Source organism: Crocodylus siamensis, chromosome 4 (genome assembly GCF_052110815.1).
Source record: "Crocodylus siamensis isolate JL-2025a chromosome 4, ASM5211081v1, whole genome shotgun sequence".
Lineage (NCBI taxonomy): Eukaryota > Metazoa > Chordata > Crocodylia > Crocodylidae > Crocodylus > Crocodylus siamensis.
This window is the reverse complement of record NC_143398.1, coordinates 112,009,294-112,026,762: the sequence shown is the minus strand read 5'-3', so window position 1 is coordinate 112,026,762 and position 17,469 is coordinate 112,009,294. Positions and strand designations below refer to the sequence as shown.

At 46.8% G+C, this 17,469-nt stretch overlaps 1 protein-coding gene across 3 annotated transcripts in view; it reads left to right on the top strand.

Annotated features, from left to right (window-relative positions):
* Window positions 1–17,469, top strand: part of WASHC1 (WASH complex subunit 1) — a 62,752-nt gene that overhangs the window by 19,205 nt on the left and 26,078 nt on the right. For all 3 annotated transcript variants that reach the window (XM_090043379.1, XM_090043380.1, XM_090043381.1), the window contains exon 2: window positions 7,471–7,624. In XM_090043379.1, coding sequence (XP_089899505.1) covers window positions 7,476–7,624 — 149 coding nt within the window. In that variant the 5' untranslated portion in view covers window positions 7,471–7,475. The remainder of the gene's footprint in view (window positions 1–7,470; window positions 7,625–17,469) is intronic.

Here is a 17,469-nt window from a genome sequence, read left to right as displayed (position 1 = left end):
CCTCTGTACCTCTCAAGATGGAGTCACCTATGACGATCACTCGACGCTTTCTCCTCCGAGACTGCTTAGCTCCTTCAGCCTGTTTGGAGTGTGGAGAGTGTGGAGTTGCCTCCTCTCCGGTTGCCTCCTCTCCCTCCTTCTCCTCCAGTGTTGCCAGGGCCTCATACCTGTTCTCCAGCCAGACTGCAGGAACTGGTACTGTTGTGTTGTGAGCAGCCCTGGTTCTGGAGGTGATCATCTGCCACTCTGCAGTAGAGGGCACCTCCCAAGGTGCTTCTTCCTTGGGTGTGTGGCCCTGCAGGGAAAGGAAATAGCCATCAGTTTCATCCTCTGCCTCCCTGATTCCCCTCAGCCTGCTAACCTCCTCCTGGAGCTCCCTCACCTGTGCCTCCAGGGCCCTAAGATGGGTGCCTGCAGGACAGGTGTGGGGATCCCCAATCCCTGCCCCCCCCGGGCCTTGCTGGGCAACTGCCACAGGCCAGGAGGTGGGGGGACGCCAGGTCCCCCGTGGGCTCTGTCTGGGTGGAGGCCTCAGACAAGCCTCAGGTAGGCTGCGCCCCCTGGGCAAGGGCCCTAGCAGCACTCTGCGTCAACACCATCGTAGGAGTTGCTGTTTATTTATAGCTTGGTGCAGTGTCTTCGCCCTGCCCTAGCAGGAGTCTCCCTCCTGGCCCTTCCTGTTTGCCTGCTGACGCAAACACCGGCACGCTCTTGCAGAGTGCGCCTGTTTGCATGCTCTGTTCGTGTGGCATGGCTTGGGAGCGCAACTGCCTACCAGCTCAGCTAAGAGGGATCTGGGGGGCTTCCCCTCTGGATCCGGCTCAGCAGGTAGTAAATCCAGGAAAGTCCTCTCTTCTCTCCCACCTTCATGAAGCACTTGGGTTCCTTAATTAACACTGGGACACTTCTTAGGCTTGCTTACCAAAAATCAGTGCAGAATTGATAATTAAGCAGGAGATGGGTAGGGTCTGGGGCTCTGCTAATCCTGTGCTGCTTGACATCCTTTGACCATAAGAAGCAACACTGCTGCTGTCCTTCCAGCAATGCCTAATCTAGAGCAGATTGAGCCACACTTTTTTTTAAAAGAGTCAATCATTGCTGCTGTTTGAATGTGCACCCAGGACTGCAACATGTTGAGCCAAGTCAGAGCAGCCCCAGCTGGGAGGGGCCCCAGAAGGCCAGCCTGCCAATCTAAGCCTGTTCCAGTCCAGCTCACCTGGCTTTGGAGGAGCTGGCTAGGGCATGAGGGTGCTCCATTGTGGGGTTAGCCAGTAGGCAGCCCACTTACTGAAGCACCCTTGTGCCCCAGCCAGCCATGTCAACATTTTCACATATGGTGCTGCAGAGTAAAAAACTCAGTTAAAAATCCAGTAAAAAACTCCACAGCAGGCTAATACTTTTATTTACAAGTACTACCCTGCTGCTGAGTTTATTAATTTACTCCAGCCTATTAGCCCTGCATGTATAGATGCCAAGACATTTACTGTGGAGCGAATTAGTCAACTCTGCAATAAGCATCTCATGTAGATGTGCCCACAGTTGCATCTGAATGCTTTATGGCCTGGGAGGGCAATTATTTTGGGTGGAAGGCTGCTTAACAACACTTGGAGAGTTGCCAAGGGCCACAATGGTAACCCCACTCCTTGACAGGTACCCTGCCCCCGATCACCTTTTTAAGACCAGAAGTCATACCCTAACCGCTTACCTTTGCCACAAGAAGCCCCTCCTCTTGAGCCCCCTCACCCCCAAAGTATTCCTTTTGGGAAGGTGGTTTGGCATCTTGGAACCGGAAAAAAATCATATACTAAAAATCAAACATCTACTATAATATATATATATTTGTTCTGATTTTTGTGTGTTTGCATAGTATACAGGCAACCCCCGCTTAGCGCTCTTAATTGGCTCCAGAAAAAACAAACATTAAGTGAAACAAACGTTAAATAAAACTGAAAGTATTTGACTACCCAAGACGGGGACTGCAAATGTTTTTAATGACCCAAGATGATGATTGCGAGCGTTATAACAAAACTTGCTGAGCACTGAGTGAAATCAGGTATCAATTTCAAATAAGCATTATAGCAAAATAGCGCTAAGTGAAACTGTTAAATGGGCGTTACCTGTATATAGAGGGGATTGCATAATAGCACAAAATAGTCTTACTCTTGTATATTGTGTGTGAGGTGTGGGTTTTGTGGGGGTGGGGTGGATGTGGGGTTTGTGGAGAGAGTGTGGGCCCCCTGCCACATACTTCCTCTTTGTCCCCTATGGTGCACAGCCTTTGCCACTGGCGGCAGCAGGAGCAAGCAGCAGGTCCTCTGGGCACTCCTGGCCTACAGCAAGCAGAGCCCCATGGTGGCGCATGGCTCCAGCTGAATCCCAGGAGCTGCGCCGATGGCATAGAGTCAGTCTGGCTTGCTGGCGTGCTCCTTCAAGCCAGACCGGGCTGGCTCCATGCCAGCATGTGGGGCTCCCAGCACTACAAATGGGAGCTGCGCACCATCAGGCTGGACTAGGCCAGCTCTGTGCCTCCATGTGGGGCTTCCAGCATTCCAGTGGGGATCCACGCTTGGAAGTATGGGGCCAGCCCAGTCTGGCAGCATGTGTTCCCAGCTGCAGTGCTGGGAGGTCCACCTGCTGGCATAGAGCCAGCCCAGCCTGACCCAAAGACACACAGCTCCTGCCTGCAAGGCCAGGAGCCCTAAGTGCTGGCATGGAGCCAACCTGGCCCGATGGTGCCTGGAAGGTGCATGTGGCAGTGCAGAGCCCTCCCAGCCCAATTGCATGTGGCTCCCCATGGCTCCTGGCTAGAGTGCCAGGAGCCATGGGCAGTTGTACACCATTGGAGCGGGCCGGGTACTGGAGTGCTGGGAGCCTCATGGAAATGGAGGCACAAAACCAGCCTGGTCTGATGGTGCAAAGCCTCTGAAAGCCCATACCTCCCACCAGCTTTCAGAGGGGCAGCTACAGGTTGGTAATAATTGTCTTTTGGAGAGACCCCACAGGCCAGATAGAATGGCCTGGAGGGCTGGATCTGGTCCACGGGCCATATTTTGCCCACTTCTGATCTAGCTTTATCTTGTGTGCTACTGGTCTTGCAAGCAAACTAAGTTTAAATTGCTCCAGGTAAGAGTGCTAGGCTTAAAATGTCCCCATGTTCCTGTAGAGCCCAAGTAGCTATGAGGAGTAAACCTGTTCTCTTTCCAGGGCCAAGGTACTTGTATGATTTGCACAATTTGCCCCTTTCTCTGGTGGTTTTGTCACAGTAAGTAGTAAAAAGCTCTTTTGGAGTTAATTTTCCATATCCAGCCATTTCAGGATTCCTTTTGTATTCTTTTTCCTTTTTATCTTTGTACATCTCTAATATGTTGATTTGCATAAAGTCAGATGTAACTATTTCTGTCTACCCCCTTCTCTGAGTGCCTACTTTTATTTTTAAGGAGAGAAGCATATCTGGTGCTGGGAATCAAAATTGAAGTTGTTTATCAGCAAAACAGGGACAGCACCAAGGGTTTGAATTATATTCTGACTCTTGGGGGTCTGTGGCAGTGGCAGCCTGAAGGTTCTCATTTCTTAGACCTTGTGTGTGAGGTGTGGGATTTGTGGGGGTGGGGTAGATGTGGGGTGGATGTGGGGTTTGTGGAGAGAGTGTGGGCCCCCTGCCACATACCTCCTCTTTGTCGTCCCCCCCCCGCCCGAGCACCAGCATAATTCAAACCCTGGACAGCACAGGAAATGGCAACATAAGCTTCTTCCACATTGTCTTGCTCTTATGCTTCCCTTGCGAAGTTGGGTAGCAGCTGGATCTCCGTGTCTGTGGCTTCTGAACACCAACAAAACTATCTGGTGATAGAAGGATTATCTTTTTGCGTCAACATTTGTCGATAGGGAGCTGGACTGGGACAATCGATTATGTTCTACAGATGACTGAACAAATTAAATGTTTAGATTTTCTAAATTCCCAGTGGTCCTCTACTGTCTGTGTGTGCCTCTTGTCTCTCAGATGGATACGTGGCAAAGTACCCTTACATACAGACCTGTCATTTTATTGTTTGTTCCAATTTGTTGGCTGATCTTGAAAGCGTAAGGGTTCAGACTTGGTTATGGTCAATAGAGATTGAAAACTGTCCTGTTAGAATAATTCTTTCTCAGATAAACACAGCACATCTGCTGTGGAATTATAAGTCAAAATGACAATTTTCAGTCTGCAGAATAAGTCAATGGTCAAGAGCTTAATGAATGTGGAAACATCATCGCTAAAGATTCTGGATTCAGAGATTGGCTAATAGTCCTGCCAGCAATGTGTGAAGTGGAAGAGAATTGGTTATTGATTGTCTACAAAAGAATTGGGTCTGCAGAATTCACAGTTGGGCTTGATCTGTGATCTCAAGTTTCCCATCTGTGATACAGGCAAGGTATATTGGTTCCCTGTTTCCTTAAGTGATGCTTTTACCCATAGTCAGATTTGTTTAAATGAAAATGGAAGTCACTTTCCAGCTTTGTGCTTTCTTACCATGTGTCATGGGTAATCTTGGATCTAAGAGAGCAGATGTGTGGAAAGTGGTGAGAACTGCACAATAAGTGGTCATAGGGAGGGTTCTCTAGAGTAGCTGGTCTACTGTGAAGCTGGAAAGTGAGAGCAGTGTAATTTAAGTCTCTTTATAAATTGTTTTTCTCCCTATCATGATGGTCTTGCCCTATCTTTGGCATGTAAATGACCCCACCTTAGACTCTCTGTACAGTACTTGCAGTGCACTATCTTATTCATTCTCCTTGAGCTGAGGAATGGATTGGAGGAAATCCTAGCAGCAAAGATTAGGGTTGCAAGAAGTTGCGGTGGTTTTGCAAAGACTGTGAAATCATCTGTATCTGAAGACTGAAGTCTGCTTCATTAATTTCTAATAAGCTAAAGTGTGATTAAATATTAGTCCTTTTCTTTGCATTTTGATAAGTTAACATCTCTGTTATGTCTTGTCTGGGGTCCACACACTATCATGTAAATGCAGGGAAGGTCACCTAGCAGGGCTGCGTGGGAGCAAGCCAGGAGGATGTGGGTACAGTTGGCTGGTGTTTATTGGGGACACTTTAATATCTGACCCTGTCCTGGGTTTAGGCCAGGGGAGGCAATTTTTTTGGCTGCAGGCCGTGTAAGGCCCTTGGCGAGCTATCAAGGGCCATGTACATAAAACCTTTCAGAAGATACCATTTTAACAAATTATAGATGGAAAAACACATCATATACTAAAAATCAAACATGTACAGTTTTCAAAAAATATTTTTGGTTCTGATTTATGTGTGTTTATAGTGCATATAGTAGAGGCAATTGCATACTAACTCAAAATAAAGTTTTACTCTTATTGTGTGTGGGGACAGGGCTGCCCACATACTAGGTCCCAGGACCTAGCCAGGGAGAAAGGGAGGAAGGCTGGGGACACATGCAGCAGAGCTTGCCCGGGCAGTGCAGGTGTGGTTGCCTGTGTTCCCCCCCCAACCCCATCTGGCCTATGTCTGTTTCTGTGGAGCTCCATGTGGGGTTGAGCTTCACCCACTCCAGCCCCAGCCAGCATTCACATCTTCCTGGCAGGGCTCCTTTCTGCTGCATCCATCCAGGTACTATTGGGCTCTCCTTGCCTCCAGTGGCTCCTCCTTTCCCTCCTGCTCCTGCTATGCCACTCTGGGCAGCAAGTAGCACGAGGAAGAGTGGTAGCCATGGGGACACGTGCCCAGCTAAGTAGGGGGGAAGCTGCAGCTGGGTGGCTCCTGCCCCAGCGTGCGGGGCTTATGCTCCAGGCTGTCTTCCATCCACTCGGCTGCCTGCAGGTGGCTGCTCATTGTGTTGGGCAAGCAGAATGGGTGGAAGGCAGCCTGGAGCTGGAGCCCCGTGTGCTGGGGCAATAAGCACCCAGCTGCAGCTTCCCCCCGCAGCCCCGCCACATGACTGGATGTGTGATGCCTAGCACGCGTCCCAACAGCCACTGCTCTTTCCTGTACTACCTGGTGCCCGGATCGGCGCAGCAGGAGGAGGAGTAGCCACTGGTGGCAGGAGAAGGTGAGCAGTACTTATAGTCATATCAAGAGCTGCCCTGCTGAGATCAAGCTCTGTACACTGGCCAGACCCATTGGCAGGCAAAGGCAGGAAGGCAGTGCAAGCTGCCCCAGACGGGAGCAGGCGGGGCTCAGTCCCATGCAAAATGGCGCAGAGGCAGCTGTGAGCTGGATACAATTAATTGGTGGACACAAGCCCGTTGGCCAGATCCAACCAGTTGGCAGGCCAGATCCAGCCTGCGGACCATATTTTGCCCATCCCTGGCATAGGCTGACTTTGAGAGAAGGTGGTGGTTCTGTGATGACATTGGCACCGCGCATATTTGGGTTTTGGGACTTTGCTTCGCAGAGGAGTTGCAGTGAAATGTCCAAGTCTTGTAGAAGAAAGGAATATAAAACAAGCAGTGTTCTTTGCATGTAGATACAGAGGAGGAACTGGATTAGTCAGAGTTTGAACAGTCCCTTGTGGGTTTCCTGTGTAACCTAAAAGGAGGGTATGTGTGCATGACAGTATGCGGCAATTTCATTACTGCTAAGACTCTGGGAAAGGGAGAGTAGACTGGGGTTCTTGTGACAGAAATGTAAATTAGAGCAACTTCCATTTCATTCTCTGAATTGATTGGCTATGCAGTGCTGATCTAGTAGTATCAGTGATCCCACTAGATCTAGAGAGGTATCCAGGAAGTTCTTCTGCCATTATGTGGAAAAACCTGATGGTAGTGACAAAATGATTTAATACCTGAATATTTAATAGTGGTATCAGCCTGATTCCAGCAGGTGAGTACTAATTTGTTGAGCTCTCTACAAAACACAGAGCAGAGATGTGGTCCTTGCCTCAAAAAACATCCAGGCAAATCAAAAGCCTCCTTCTTCACAGGTCATTTCACTTGTTTTCCTCCCTTGTGCTTGGTGGGGTCCAGCTGCTAACTTAATACCAGAGTGACAGGGAAAGTGATGCACTGCAGATTGCATGAGGCTATTTCAGAATTCTGGGTTGGACTCCCTGACCAACTTCTTGGTTTTCTCTTGAGTGGCTGCCCAAATCAGTTAGGAGCCTAGTCTACACCCCAGTCTTGCTTGCAGAAGTCCTGTTATGCGGGCAAAACACTGAATGCATTCACCCTCAGAGCCCTTCTGCAGCATTAGGAGCCTCTGATCTGCCAGCAGAGTTACTCCACTTCTGCCAGGTGCAGTTGGCTTCTGATGTGTAGGTAATCCTGTGCCATTAGCCAGCAGTTGCCTTCCCACTCTGCTGGCACAGTTGCCAAGTGCAGCTGCCAGAAGTGCACGGTTGTGTATACATTCTGGGGGCTGGGGGCTGCCTGCTGCCAGTCCAGGTAAGTATAGATATAGTTTGTGCTCTTAAGTAAATGCTGTAATGAGAAGAAGTTGCATGTGTTCCAATGAGCTTTTCACTCTCTTCCGTAGGCACGATGGCTACAGTGACCCAGAAGCACTTCCTGGAAGGTCAGACTTACTCTGTCCCTCTGATCCAACCTGACTTGCGCAGGGAAGAGGCTATTCTGCAAGTTGTAGATGCACTTCAGTACCTTCAGAAAGTGTCTGGGGATATCTTCAACAGGTATGATGCTCTCCCACTGGGAGTTGGGGCAGATGGTGAGTGCCAAGCAGGAAAAAAGTGAATGCTGCAAAGAGGCGGTTACACACCAGGCCTTAGAGCCAGGGAAACCAAGGAAAGGAGTGAGGAGAGACCAGATGCATTCCAGTAAAAGTTTACTGAATTCATGTTCTGTCAAGTTGAAGTATAATCACGTAGCTGCCCCTGAGGGGGCTGCTTTTAGCACAGACTTATTTAGTAGTAATTTTTTAACTCTGCGGCAGTCTGCCACATATTACAGTGCTATTTTTGCCAGAGCCATTCTCTGCTTTTTTTTCCTCACTTTTAAATGGGAGAGCTTACTACTTAAAACACCTTGAAGAGTCTGGCTGATTTTTTTTTTTGTATTGTGAGCAGTGGAGTAGAAAATGTCTCTTGGTTTTGATCTCTGCTGGTTACAGTCTGATTCCTCCCTAGGTTTCTAGTGTTTCACACCTCCCAGTGTGTGTACATCGTGAGAGTTGAGTCTGCATGTGAGCTCCTGCATATTTACTATATCACAGTCTGTTGGAAAAAAGCTCCTGCTTAACATTCAACTCAGGTTGAATACAGCTCGTGGCATTTCTTGCCAGAGTCTTATTTACTTGTTTTTCCCTGAAGGCTTGCTTTAATGCTTGGCATTATTTCTCTTTGAATAGATTGCCTGTCTGTATCGTGGGTCTAAGTGTGACTTGTTGATGCCCACAAGTGATGGCACACACACATATTTAGTGTGTCAGCTTTCATCAGCAACCTGTTTTTGGTGTTTCAGTGCTATGACATGGGGAAAGTGCGTATCACTTTGCTTAAAGTGGCATCAAGTTCCTTATCTTTCATGTATTGACCAGCAGAGATGCTTGTTACAATTCTTCTCTACAGTCTCTTTTGGGCACGTTCTGTTCATGTAGCACTTGTCTGCAGGAATTACTAAGAGGAAGTTCACCTGAATTGTCAGTCAAACAGACTTTGGTCTGAGGTGAATTGATTACTGTTAAACAAGTCTTACGGTGGTTTTCAGGAGGGGTTGTAGCTCACAAGTAGGCTAAGTTTGCACCTTATGGTAAGGGTTGCCAGAATCTGTAATGGGCTTCCAAGGGAGGTGGTGCTCTCCCCTACCTTCAGGGGAGGCTAGAACCTGGCTGGGGTCATCTAACCCTAGTGCTCTTTTCTGCCCAGGGCAGGAGGTCAGACTTGATGATCTACTTTGGTCCCTTCTGACCCAAACATCTATGAATCTATGATGTAGACCTGCATAGTCCTTTCAAATCAACTATTAAATACAATATAAGAAAGAAATTTCTCTCATTTACTGACATCTCTCTGGGTCTGTAAAAATGTTTTGTTCCCTACAGAAACATGATTTTGGTGTTTCCTAGAGACTTATATGGCTTTCCTGCTGTTAGAGTGTCTCTAGTTCAGGGGTGGGCAAAATGCGACCTGGGAGCCGGATGCAGCCTGCCAGGCCAGTCTGTTTGGCCCGTAGGGTCCTTAAAAAATTTACTAAATTAATATTTATCTGCCCTGAGCTGCCTGTCACGTGGCCCTCGATGGCTTGCCAAAACTCAGTAAGCGGACCTCTGCCCAAAATAATTGCCCGCCCCTGCTCTAGTTGGTATCTCTTCCTGCGGAGGCCATCTTGTGTGGGCGCAGTATAATCCTGGAAAGGTTGTTTCATAGTTTTTAGGGGCTGAAAGGGAGTTTACAGGTCATTGGGTCCAGACCCCCTGCACTTGGGCAGAAAAGACCTCTGGGTAGACTTACTCTGTCCCTCTGATCCAACCTGACTTGCACAGGGAAGAAACTATTCTGCAGTCATCAGCCTACGCTAAGCATTTTACCATGTGGTTGTATAGCAGAAGTCCTGAGTGCAAGGATTGCTCCAGATAACCATTCAGTCAGTGATGAGTAGCCTGGGGAGGGTAGAGATGAGTCCCTCTTTCTGCCTTGCTCCTTACAGGGTGGGAGTTCAAATGGTCAGGGGAGGTGAGAGGGGGCTCTGGAGAAGCCATAAGCATGTGGAGGGGATGTCTTGAAGGGGCCCCATAGCCAGGGTTGGTCTCCTTGCATGAATAAAACTATCAGTTACACCAGGACTGCTCTTTCATTTCCATGCTGCTGCTTTTTGTAAAGCAATACCCCGTAATTTCCCTAGGGAGACAAGGCTGCTCCTTAACATGCGAGTCATTCCTACGTCCTGAACGCTGACTGTGATGCCGCTCCCTCACTCTTCAGTGCACTCATGACTTTTAATTACCAATTTTTTCCAACAACGGAGGAGACTTCATCCGGCCCTTTGTTTGCTTTGCCTTTTCTCCGAGGTCTCTGCTCTCTGATATAATTAATAATGATTTAGTAATTATGCAGGCATCTGATTAAAAGTTTCACAACCTTGGGTGTTCTGTACTAGTCAACGGAGAGGTTTTCAAGGTGAGAACCTTGCCACTTAGCAGAGAGTGACCTTTTTTTTGTTCCCCCTGAGATAAGGCAGCTCTATCTCCCCTTTCCAGGAAAGAGCTGCCTTATCAAGGGAAGCTGCCTGTTCCAAACAGCAAAGTGACAGCTCCCTGTGAGAGGGAGGGGAAGCTGGTCCAGTACCACAGGTTCAGCTGAGTGTGTCGAACTCATTACATTTGTGGTATGAAAGATGCAGATATTCTGATGATGCTTCATAGTAACAGATTCCCTGGTATTGCATTATCAGCAGCAGCAAGGGAGTCTTGTCATTTGTCTGAGGTGGAGCGGAAGCAAGTCTGAGCCTGTCTGTTCCCCTTCCAACTCCTCGCTCTGTATTTTCATGGTGACTGCAAGGTGCCTACTTAAAATTTAATTTTTTGAGGGCTGGAATACTATCTGGGGTTTTGATGCTTGAGAATGAAGAAAGTGATCTCTCTTCTGTAGATTCTTCCACAGTTCCTCCTCAGAAACCTGCTGAAGGTGGGAGAGCAGATGGAGGTAGGCTTTTCTGTGTCTAGTAAGGCTGCAAAAAGAGCAGAGTAGACATTCATTCATAGATGACATGTAAGTGTTTATGGTGGGGGGCACAACTCTGCACCACTGCCCCCACTGCTCCTGGGTACTGGCTCTGGCCAGGCTGCAGCCCCTTACTCCACCATCAACACAGACGTCATGCTGTTGCTGCCACCCCTGCTTCAGCTGGGCTGCAGCCCTGCGTGATGCTGTTGGCACAGAAATGGGGCACGTGCCCCATCACCTATGCATTCGTTGCATCCCCAGCAAACAGGGCATCTGGAGTTCACCTCTGTGTTCCTTTCAGAGGTGATCTGGCTATTTGGGAAGAGGGGAAAAAGGAAAAGGGCAACTTCTTGCTGCCTAGAAAGACCTAGGAACAAAAAGTGGCAAAAAGTGCAGAAAATCCTATGCCAGTTTTTCCCTTAGCAAATGCTCTGGTGCAAACAAGACTGACTCTGGTGAACTACTTGATTGAAGGGGAATTAGTTTTACTGGCCTGTAGAAAACTGAGGGGTAGGGGGAATGAGTGGCAGAGGGTTGGCCTGCAGGTAAGGCCTGGAATTTGCTCACCTATGGATAAGAGCTGGAAGATTGCCAGTGACAGGCAGAGAAATTACATCCTTCAATCTTTAGAACAGTTACAGCAGAAAATTTTGATCTGTGGTGTGCTAGAAACATGCTTGGACCATGACTTGGGAAGGAGAGGTGACAGTATGGCCTCCAAAGCCTGCTCAGTTCCTAGCAAGTAATCTGCCAGTCCTTTCCGGAGGTGTTACCTGTCCTCTTGGCATCAAGTTTGGGAGTCTACTGCTGTGGGAAAACTGAGTGAGCGTCTGCACCCATAGCTATCTGGACCACATTCCAGTATAATGGAAGGCCTAGTTCAACTGTGTGTTTGCTAGGAGAGAAATGCATGGAAGAGGGAATTGGAGGATGCATTTTCTGCCTTGTATGAATCTGAAGATTGATAGCTACTGGAATGGCAGGAGTTTAATTTTCACTCATTCAGAGCTGCTAATGCTCTCTCTTGTAGCCAGGTTAACCACACAGAGTGCTTATTTAGTGATGTGCTCTTTTTTCCCCCCTCAGCTTCCTAATTCGGTGATTTTTTTCCCCTTTAAATGGCTTTTATTCTCTGGGTCTGATTTAAGTTGCTGAGGACTTGGAATACTGCATGGGGTGTTTATACTCTTTGAATGGGTGACACATTAATTCAGCATTTCCCTGGTCTACAGCATCAACCCTGTGCTTATTTCCATACCATAATGTGTGGAGAATCAGGGATTTTAAGGTGTTTTAGTTTCTGAATTACCTGACTTGGGGTTCTTTTGCTGCAACAGGATGAACATTGATTTAAGGTTGGGGTTTGCTTGTCATTGCCCTTGTTTCTATAGTTGTGTGTAAGCCAACCCTGACCAGAAATTCTCTCTCTCAGATTTATTTTCATGCAGGGACACAAGAAAAACAACACTTTAAAAAGAAACCCAACTGAGTTTCCATTTGAAAATATATACTTCATCTGTTCAGAGAATTAAAGCCCCCAAATTAAATTATTTTTGCATTAAATATTTGAAAGGTTCATTTTTAATATAAAAAGATGAGGTTGTTATTTACAGCTATGAAGAACTGTAATGTTCCCATTGCCACCTTTTAACTTGAACCCATTAGAAAACAATATTAATGTTGCCGAAAAATCTGCAAGTCAGGTGGAAATAGAAAAAGTGGAGTCTTTGGTGAAAGTAGCTAGTTACTGGGTGTTGAGGAACACAGTGGATAGATATGTGAGCTCTTAGGAGATTTGGTTTGTTCAAGTCTAGAAATTTCTGGAGGAATGGACTGAGCATTTGCTAGGGTTGTAGAGAAAGCTGATTAAGTTGGGTTTAGTCTTCACTGTGAACTCACAGTGTCTTTCTAACTGTAGGAAACATGAAAGCTGCTGTTGGGAAGCAAAATGGGTGATAGTGCACATTGATTGCCACATATCTCTTTGTTCTCATGTGCTAATGTGACAGATTACTTACTATGTGTCTAGATCAATCTGCAAACACTATTTGTAGTGTAAACTTCATTATGCTCTTTATATTCATAGTGTAGCTCCATCCAAATCTGGGATACCCAGGCAGTGTTAGGGGAAATCCATACATCCATTAGTGGAAAACACATCAAGAGGCTGCAGCCTTGCAGATCCTTCACTCAAATGGGTCCTTTGTAGAGCAGCATGCTGGCTGTAGGGCAGGAGAATCAATTTTTCTCTGGTCTCTGTGGCATCATGTTGGGGATGAAGGGCAGAGATGGAGTTAAGCAACTGATTACCTGGTCAGGATTTGAAGCTGTTCAGGAGGTCACTTGTGAAAAGAGGACAGAGCTACTTATGGACTGGATCTTCTCAAGCTGGGGTTCTCTCGCTGGTCCTTTGTCAACTGGAGTAGAAAGACTGAGGAGCTAGAGTGGGCTGCAGTTGAGTCCTAGATCTCTGAAAGGACACTCAGTAAAACTCAGGCTTTCAGGGTGGTGATGCTAGAGGGATAGGAGTTATATGCAGGTGTCTGTTGTGTGCCTGGTTTACAAGGAAAATTCTAACTTTCACAAAGCCCTCAAGGTTACAAACCCTCAGGGTCAAACTGTGAAGTGGAGTGCCAGCAAGGACGAAGCCCTGAAGAGGACATGATTTAGGTATGAGGGAAACTTGAAGTTGTGCGTGTGTGTGCAAGATGGGGGGTGGATGTGAAGCAGTGTCCTTCCTGGGAATGTGCCAGATTCAGATGGCTTCTGAAACAAGTCATTCTCTGAATAGAGTTAAGTAATTATAACAGAATTCCTCCAAAGTAAGCATATGCATTGTCAAGAATTAGTGAGGCAGGATTCTTGCGCACATCTCAAAATGCAGAAAATCCAGTTCTTTTGAGTTTGAAAGATTAAATGACTCTTTAAAGTAAAGGAGTGGAATATTGAGTTTGATCCAGCAAGTGATGTGCTTTCCATGCCATTGTCATTGAAATGTAGCCATGGTTACTTAAGTCCTTATTCTAGGCCACCTAACAACTCTTCACACCAGTTTCATTCCAGAGCAGGCTATGTATCTTTTGCATCCATCCTTCCAAAATAGGAAAGATCGATTCATTATGTCATAACTCCCTGAAAAACAGACTTCAGCTTGTTAAATTTGTAGTCTCTTTATGCTAATGAGATCTTCAGTGTAGCACAAACTGAGCACTTTAAAGAAATGATTGAAGTGCTTCACTCTGATATACTCCTACAAGCAGATTTAAACTTCCAGTTCCACTATGAAATCTACAAAGAAAGGAGGAGGCCACATTTTAATGAATAACTAAAAGCATCAGCACTATTAATGCCAGATGTTTCTCAAAAAATGAGCAATTGCTTCATAGGAGTAATGAAAGCATATTAATGAGAGCTGGAAAGGAAAAGATCTTGCTTAATGCTTGACCTGATGTCTGAAAAGAACATGAAGGAATGCCCACTGTCCAGCTGCTGAAGAGGCCAATTGAGAATGAAAAGGGAAACATGACAAGTTTTTAGCCATATGCTCAGTCACTAAAAATAAAATAAGAACTTCAGGTGTGATCATGCTGAACTGCTTTTTTAGCAATGCCCTCTGAGTGGTAAAGAAGGAAACCCCTAAAGCAAAATGCAGATGTTAAAGGAAAGAATCTTTTGCACAACCTTTATCAGTCCCATGGTTCACAAACTTGAGAAAGAATGACCTCTGCTCCCCAATGCCCTGGTGGAAATCTCAGGAAGGTTCTCTCTCCACTCATGTCCACTTTACATGACTGTATCGATAGCTTGTGCTATCAGAGCATATCTTGTGTATTAGTAGACAGGCACTAACCAGAATGGTTCTCTACAATCCCTGGTATAATCTAATATTTTTTTTATAACTTTTGTTGAAAGTCTTTCAGATTGCAGTGGATGTCTTGTTGGTTGAAAGTCAATCTTAGTTGGCAGATCTCAAGTTCTACTGAAGAAATTATTTTCCAAACTCTTGAAACAGAACAAGACAAACTTCCCCCCAAAGGTGTATAAAGGTATTAAAGAAGAGAGCAGGAGTGAGTAGGAAGTTGCATTTCTGTCTTTGGTTGCTGGCACCCTGTGCAACCTAATTGGCCACTCTTGGACCTTGAATTTGCTCCTCTTCTGGGAAAACTCTTCTTCTGATTCTTCTTGTTGGCCTGTGGAGGTCAGAGTTCACATTGCTTGGGTGATGTTTTCAGATTAGTCATAGAACAATCACAGCTTGATTGTCAGGCTTTTTTTAACAAAGTACAAAGTCATAAGATGGCTGTGGGAACTGACAAACTGGAAGGAAAATAACAGGAACCAAAGGTTCGCACTTCAGGAATTACTCAGGGTATGGCTTTTGGGGATGATGTTTTTGGAAATTATCTGTTTGGTCATGATCCTCAAAATTAAAATGAGAGGAAGCCCAATGGTGTTATAGTGTTATCTTGGTCTCAGCATGTGGCAGCAATTACCACATCCAATGTTGATTGCTCTCCTGTGTTGAATCAAGCTGCTAAGTGTTCCCCAGGAAAAAAAGGAGAGATTAAAAAGGAGTCTGTAGCAACTTTAATGCTGTTAATATTAAGTCTCTGGTTGTTCTTCCTTGTGTCTTGGATTTTATTCATGATTTTGTTCAACTTTTGTATCAACTCTGTAGAAAACTGTTAATCAAACATTTATTTAGTCCAATAATACTTAGTTCACTCTGTTTCTTTGATTTTGTTCTTTACTTTCTTCCAGTAAGTTTTACATGTGTAAAGGCTAAAATAAAATTAACTTCCTGCTGCCTTGCCTACCTTGGCCTAGCAAAACTCTTCTGAAATGTTTAAACAGCTAGATCCCAGGTGTGCAGTGGTTATCTTTGCCTATTGTGATACAAAATAGATAATTCCATAGTTGGTTATGAGTTGGTGAAGGATGGAAGAGGAATATGGTAAAACTGCTGATGGAAGTAGGAAATAATTTTTCTGGTCAAAGAGACCTTTTTTCTCGAAAGTGAGCATATGCTGTGATCAAAGCAAGGTGACCAAGATTTAAAAGGCTTAAAGAAATGAATCCAACTGGCCTGCCACATTTTTTTTTTCTTTTTGTTATGCAAGGCCATAGCTTTATCATCTCTACCAGCTCTCATCCCTGCCACCAAAGTACATAGGTGTGTTACACACAAGCCAAAAAAGGTAGGACTGTCCTGCCTTTTATATGACTACACTGCCCAAGAGGACAAACTAAAATGGTGTTTAGTCAATAATGAGACTTGGTCAAAATTGTTGAGTGTAATCTGGAGCCATTTGGTTAGACTTCAGCAGCAGTAAGGAAATGTTTCAAAGGGAGACAGTGGTGGGGAGGCATTCTAAGCCATGGATTACCACAAGGAAATTCCAGGTGCTATCAGCAGAGGTGACTGAGTTGACCTCTTTTCTGTTGGATGCAAAAAAGATCCTGTAAATAACTGGATGTCAAAGCAGTGTAGGATTTTATGATTCTCTAGCCTCTTGAATTGCTTGGAGCTGGATATTTCTGTGGTATGGGTGATAAACCCAGTCAGAAAGTACATATAGCTGGCTCAAAGTAGTTGATGTTTCTAGGGACTCTGCCATGACTGTGGAGGAAGGTTGTGTTCTTATTCAGTGCAGATACTGAACAGGCAAGTTTAAGGTAGCAAGGTTCTCAATGACTGGAGGTTATTATTAGGGCTGTGTGAAGCATCAGTAGCTGATTCAATTCGGAGGAGATTTAGCTAGACTTGGGGACTGAAATGCCAAATTGAATCGGGAAACCAAGTAAAAACTCCGAATCAATTCAAAGCATCTAAATCAACTTGGAAAAGATTTGGCCAATTCAGAGATTCTGCCATAGACTAAACTGGCAGCTGACAGGTGCCTCCAGCTGGTAAGTCTGTTGGGGTTGTGGGAGGGATTGAGGCTGGGGCTGGGACCAGCTGCTCAGCCAGAGTGGGGGTGGCATTGCTTAAGGAGTGGGGTGGGTGCAGCAGTGCAGGGAGTGGGGGCTATGTCCTGCTGCTGCCCAGAGCGAGCTGCGCCTGCATTGTGCCTCCCCCCACCCCCCATGCCGGCTGGGCAAGCGGCAGCAAGGCATGACTCCAGTGGCTAGCCCCACCGAGGCAGAGGCAGGCGCAGCCAGGGGAGCTGCAGAAGCCCCCATGGCTGCCCTGCCCGGCCCCATCACCCACCTGGTCCCAGCCTCCTTGCACTTTTTTTTAAAGCCTCACACTCACAGGCTGCAGCAGGGGCTGTGGGGGCACTGGGGTCTCCTGGCAGAGCCCCCCTGCACAACCTGCGCTCCCCAATTACCCCCCCATTTGGCCCTTCCCCTGATGGCTGCCCTGCCTGACCACAGCCTCCCAGCAATTTAAAACAAACAAACAAAAAAAAGGCCCTGCACCAGCTGCAGCAGTCACTGAGAGGGCTCTGGAGCCATGTGGAAGAGTCGGCCCCCGGTCCTTGTTCCCAGATCTTCCCCCCAGCCCGCAGGAGCTGTCTGGGAGCTGAGGCGGCTCCAGCAGTCAGCCAGAACCCGGCACCTCTCAACCCCAGCGGCCCTAGCTCCCAGACAGCAGAGCTGCGCTGCACCTGCGCCATGGGGCAGCTGCTGCGCAGATGCCAAGCGGGGGGGGCGGGGGAAGGTTCCCAACTGCCCCCCACTGCCTCACGCTGTGCAGGCAGCCTCTACCATGAGCGCTCAAGAGGCCCCAATCACTGCTCGTGCTACCGGTGAATGCGGGGCTTTTTTTCCCAAGTGCCAGGACTAGGCTGGGGCTGGGTGGGGCAGCCTCACTGTGGTCTAGTCTCCAGAAGTTCTTGGGGATTCCCAAGCAT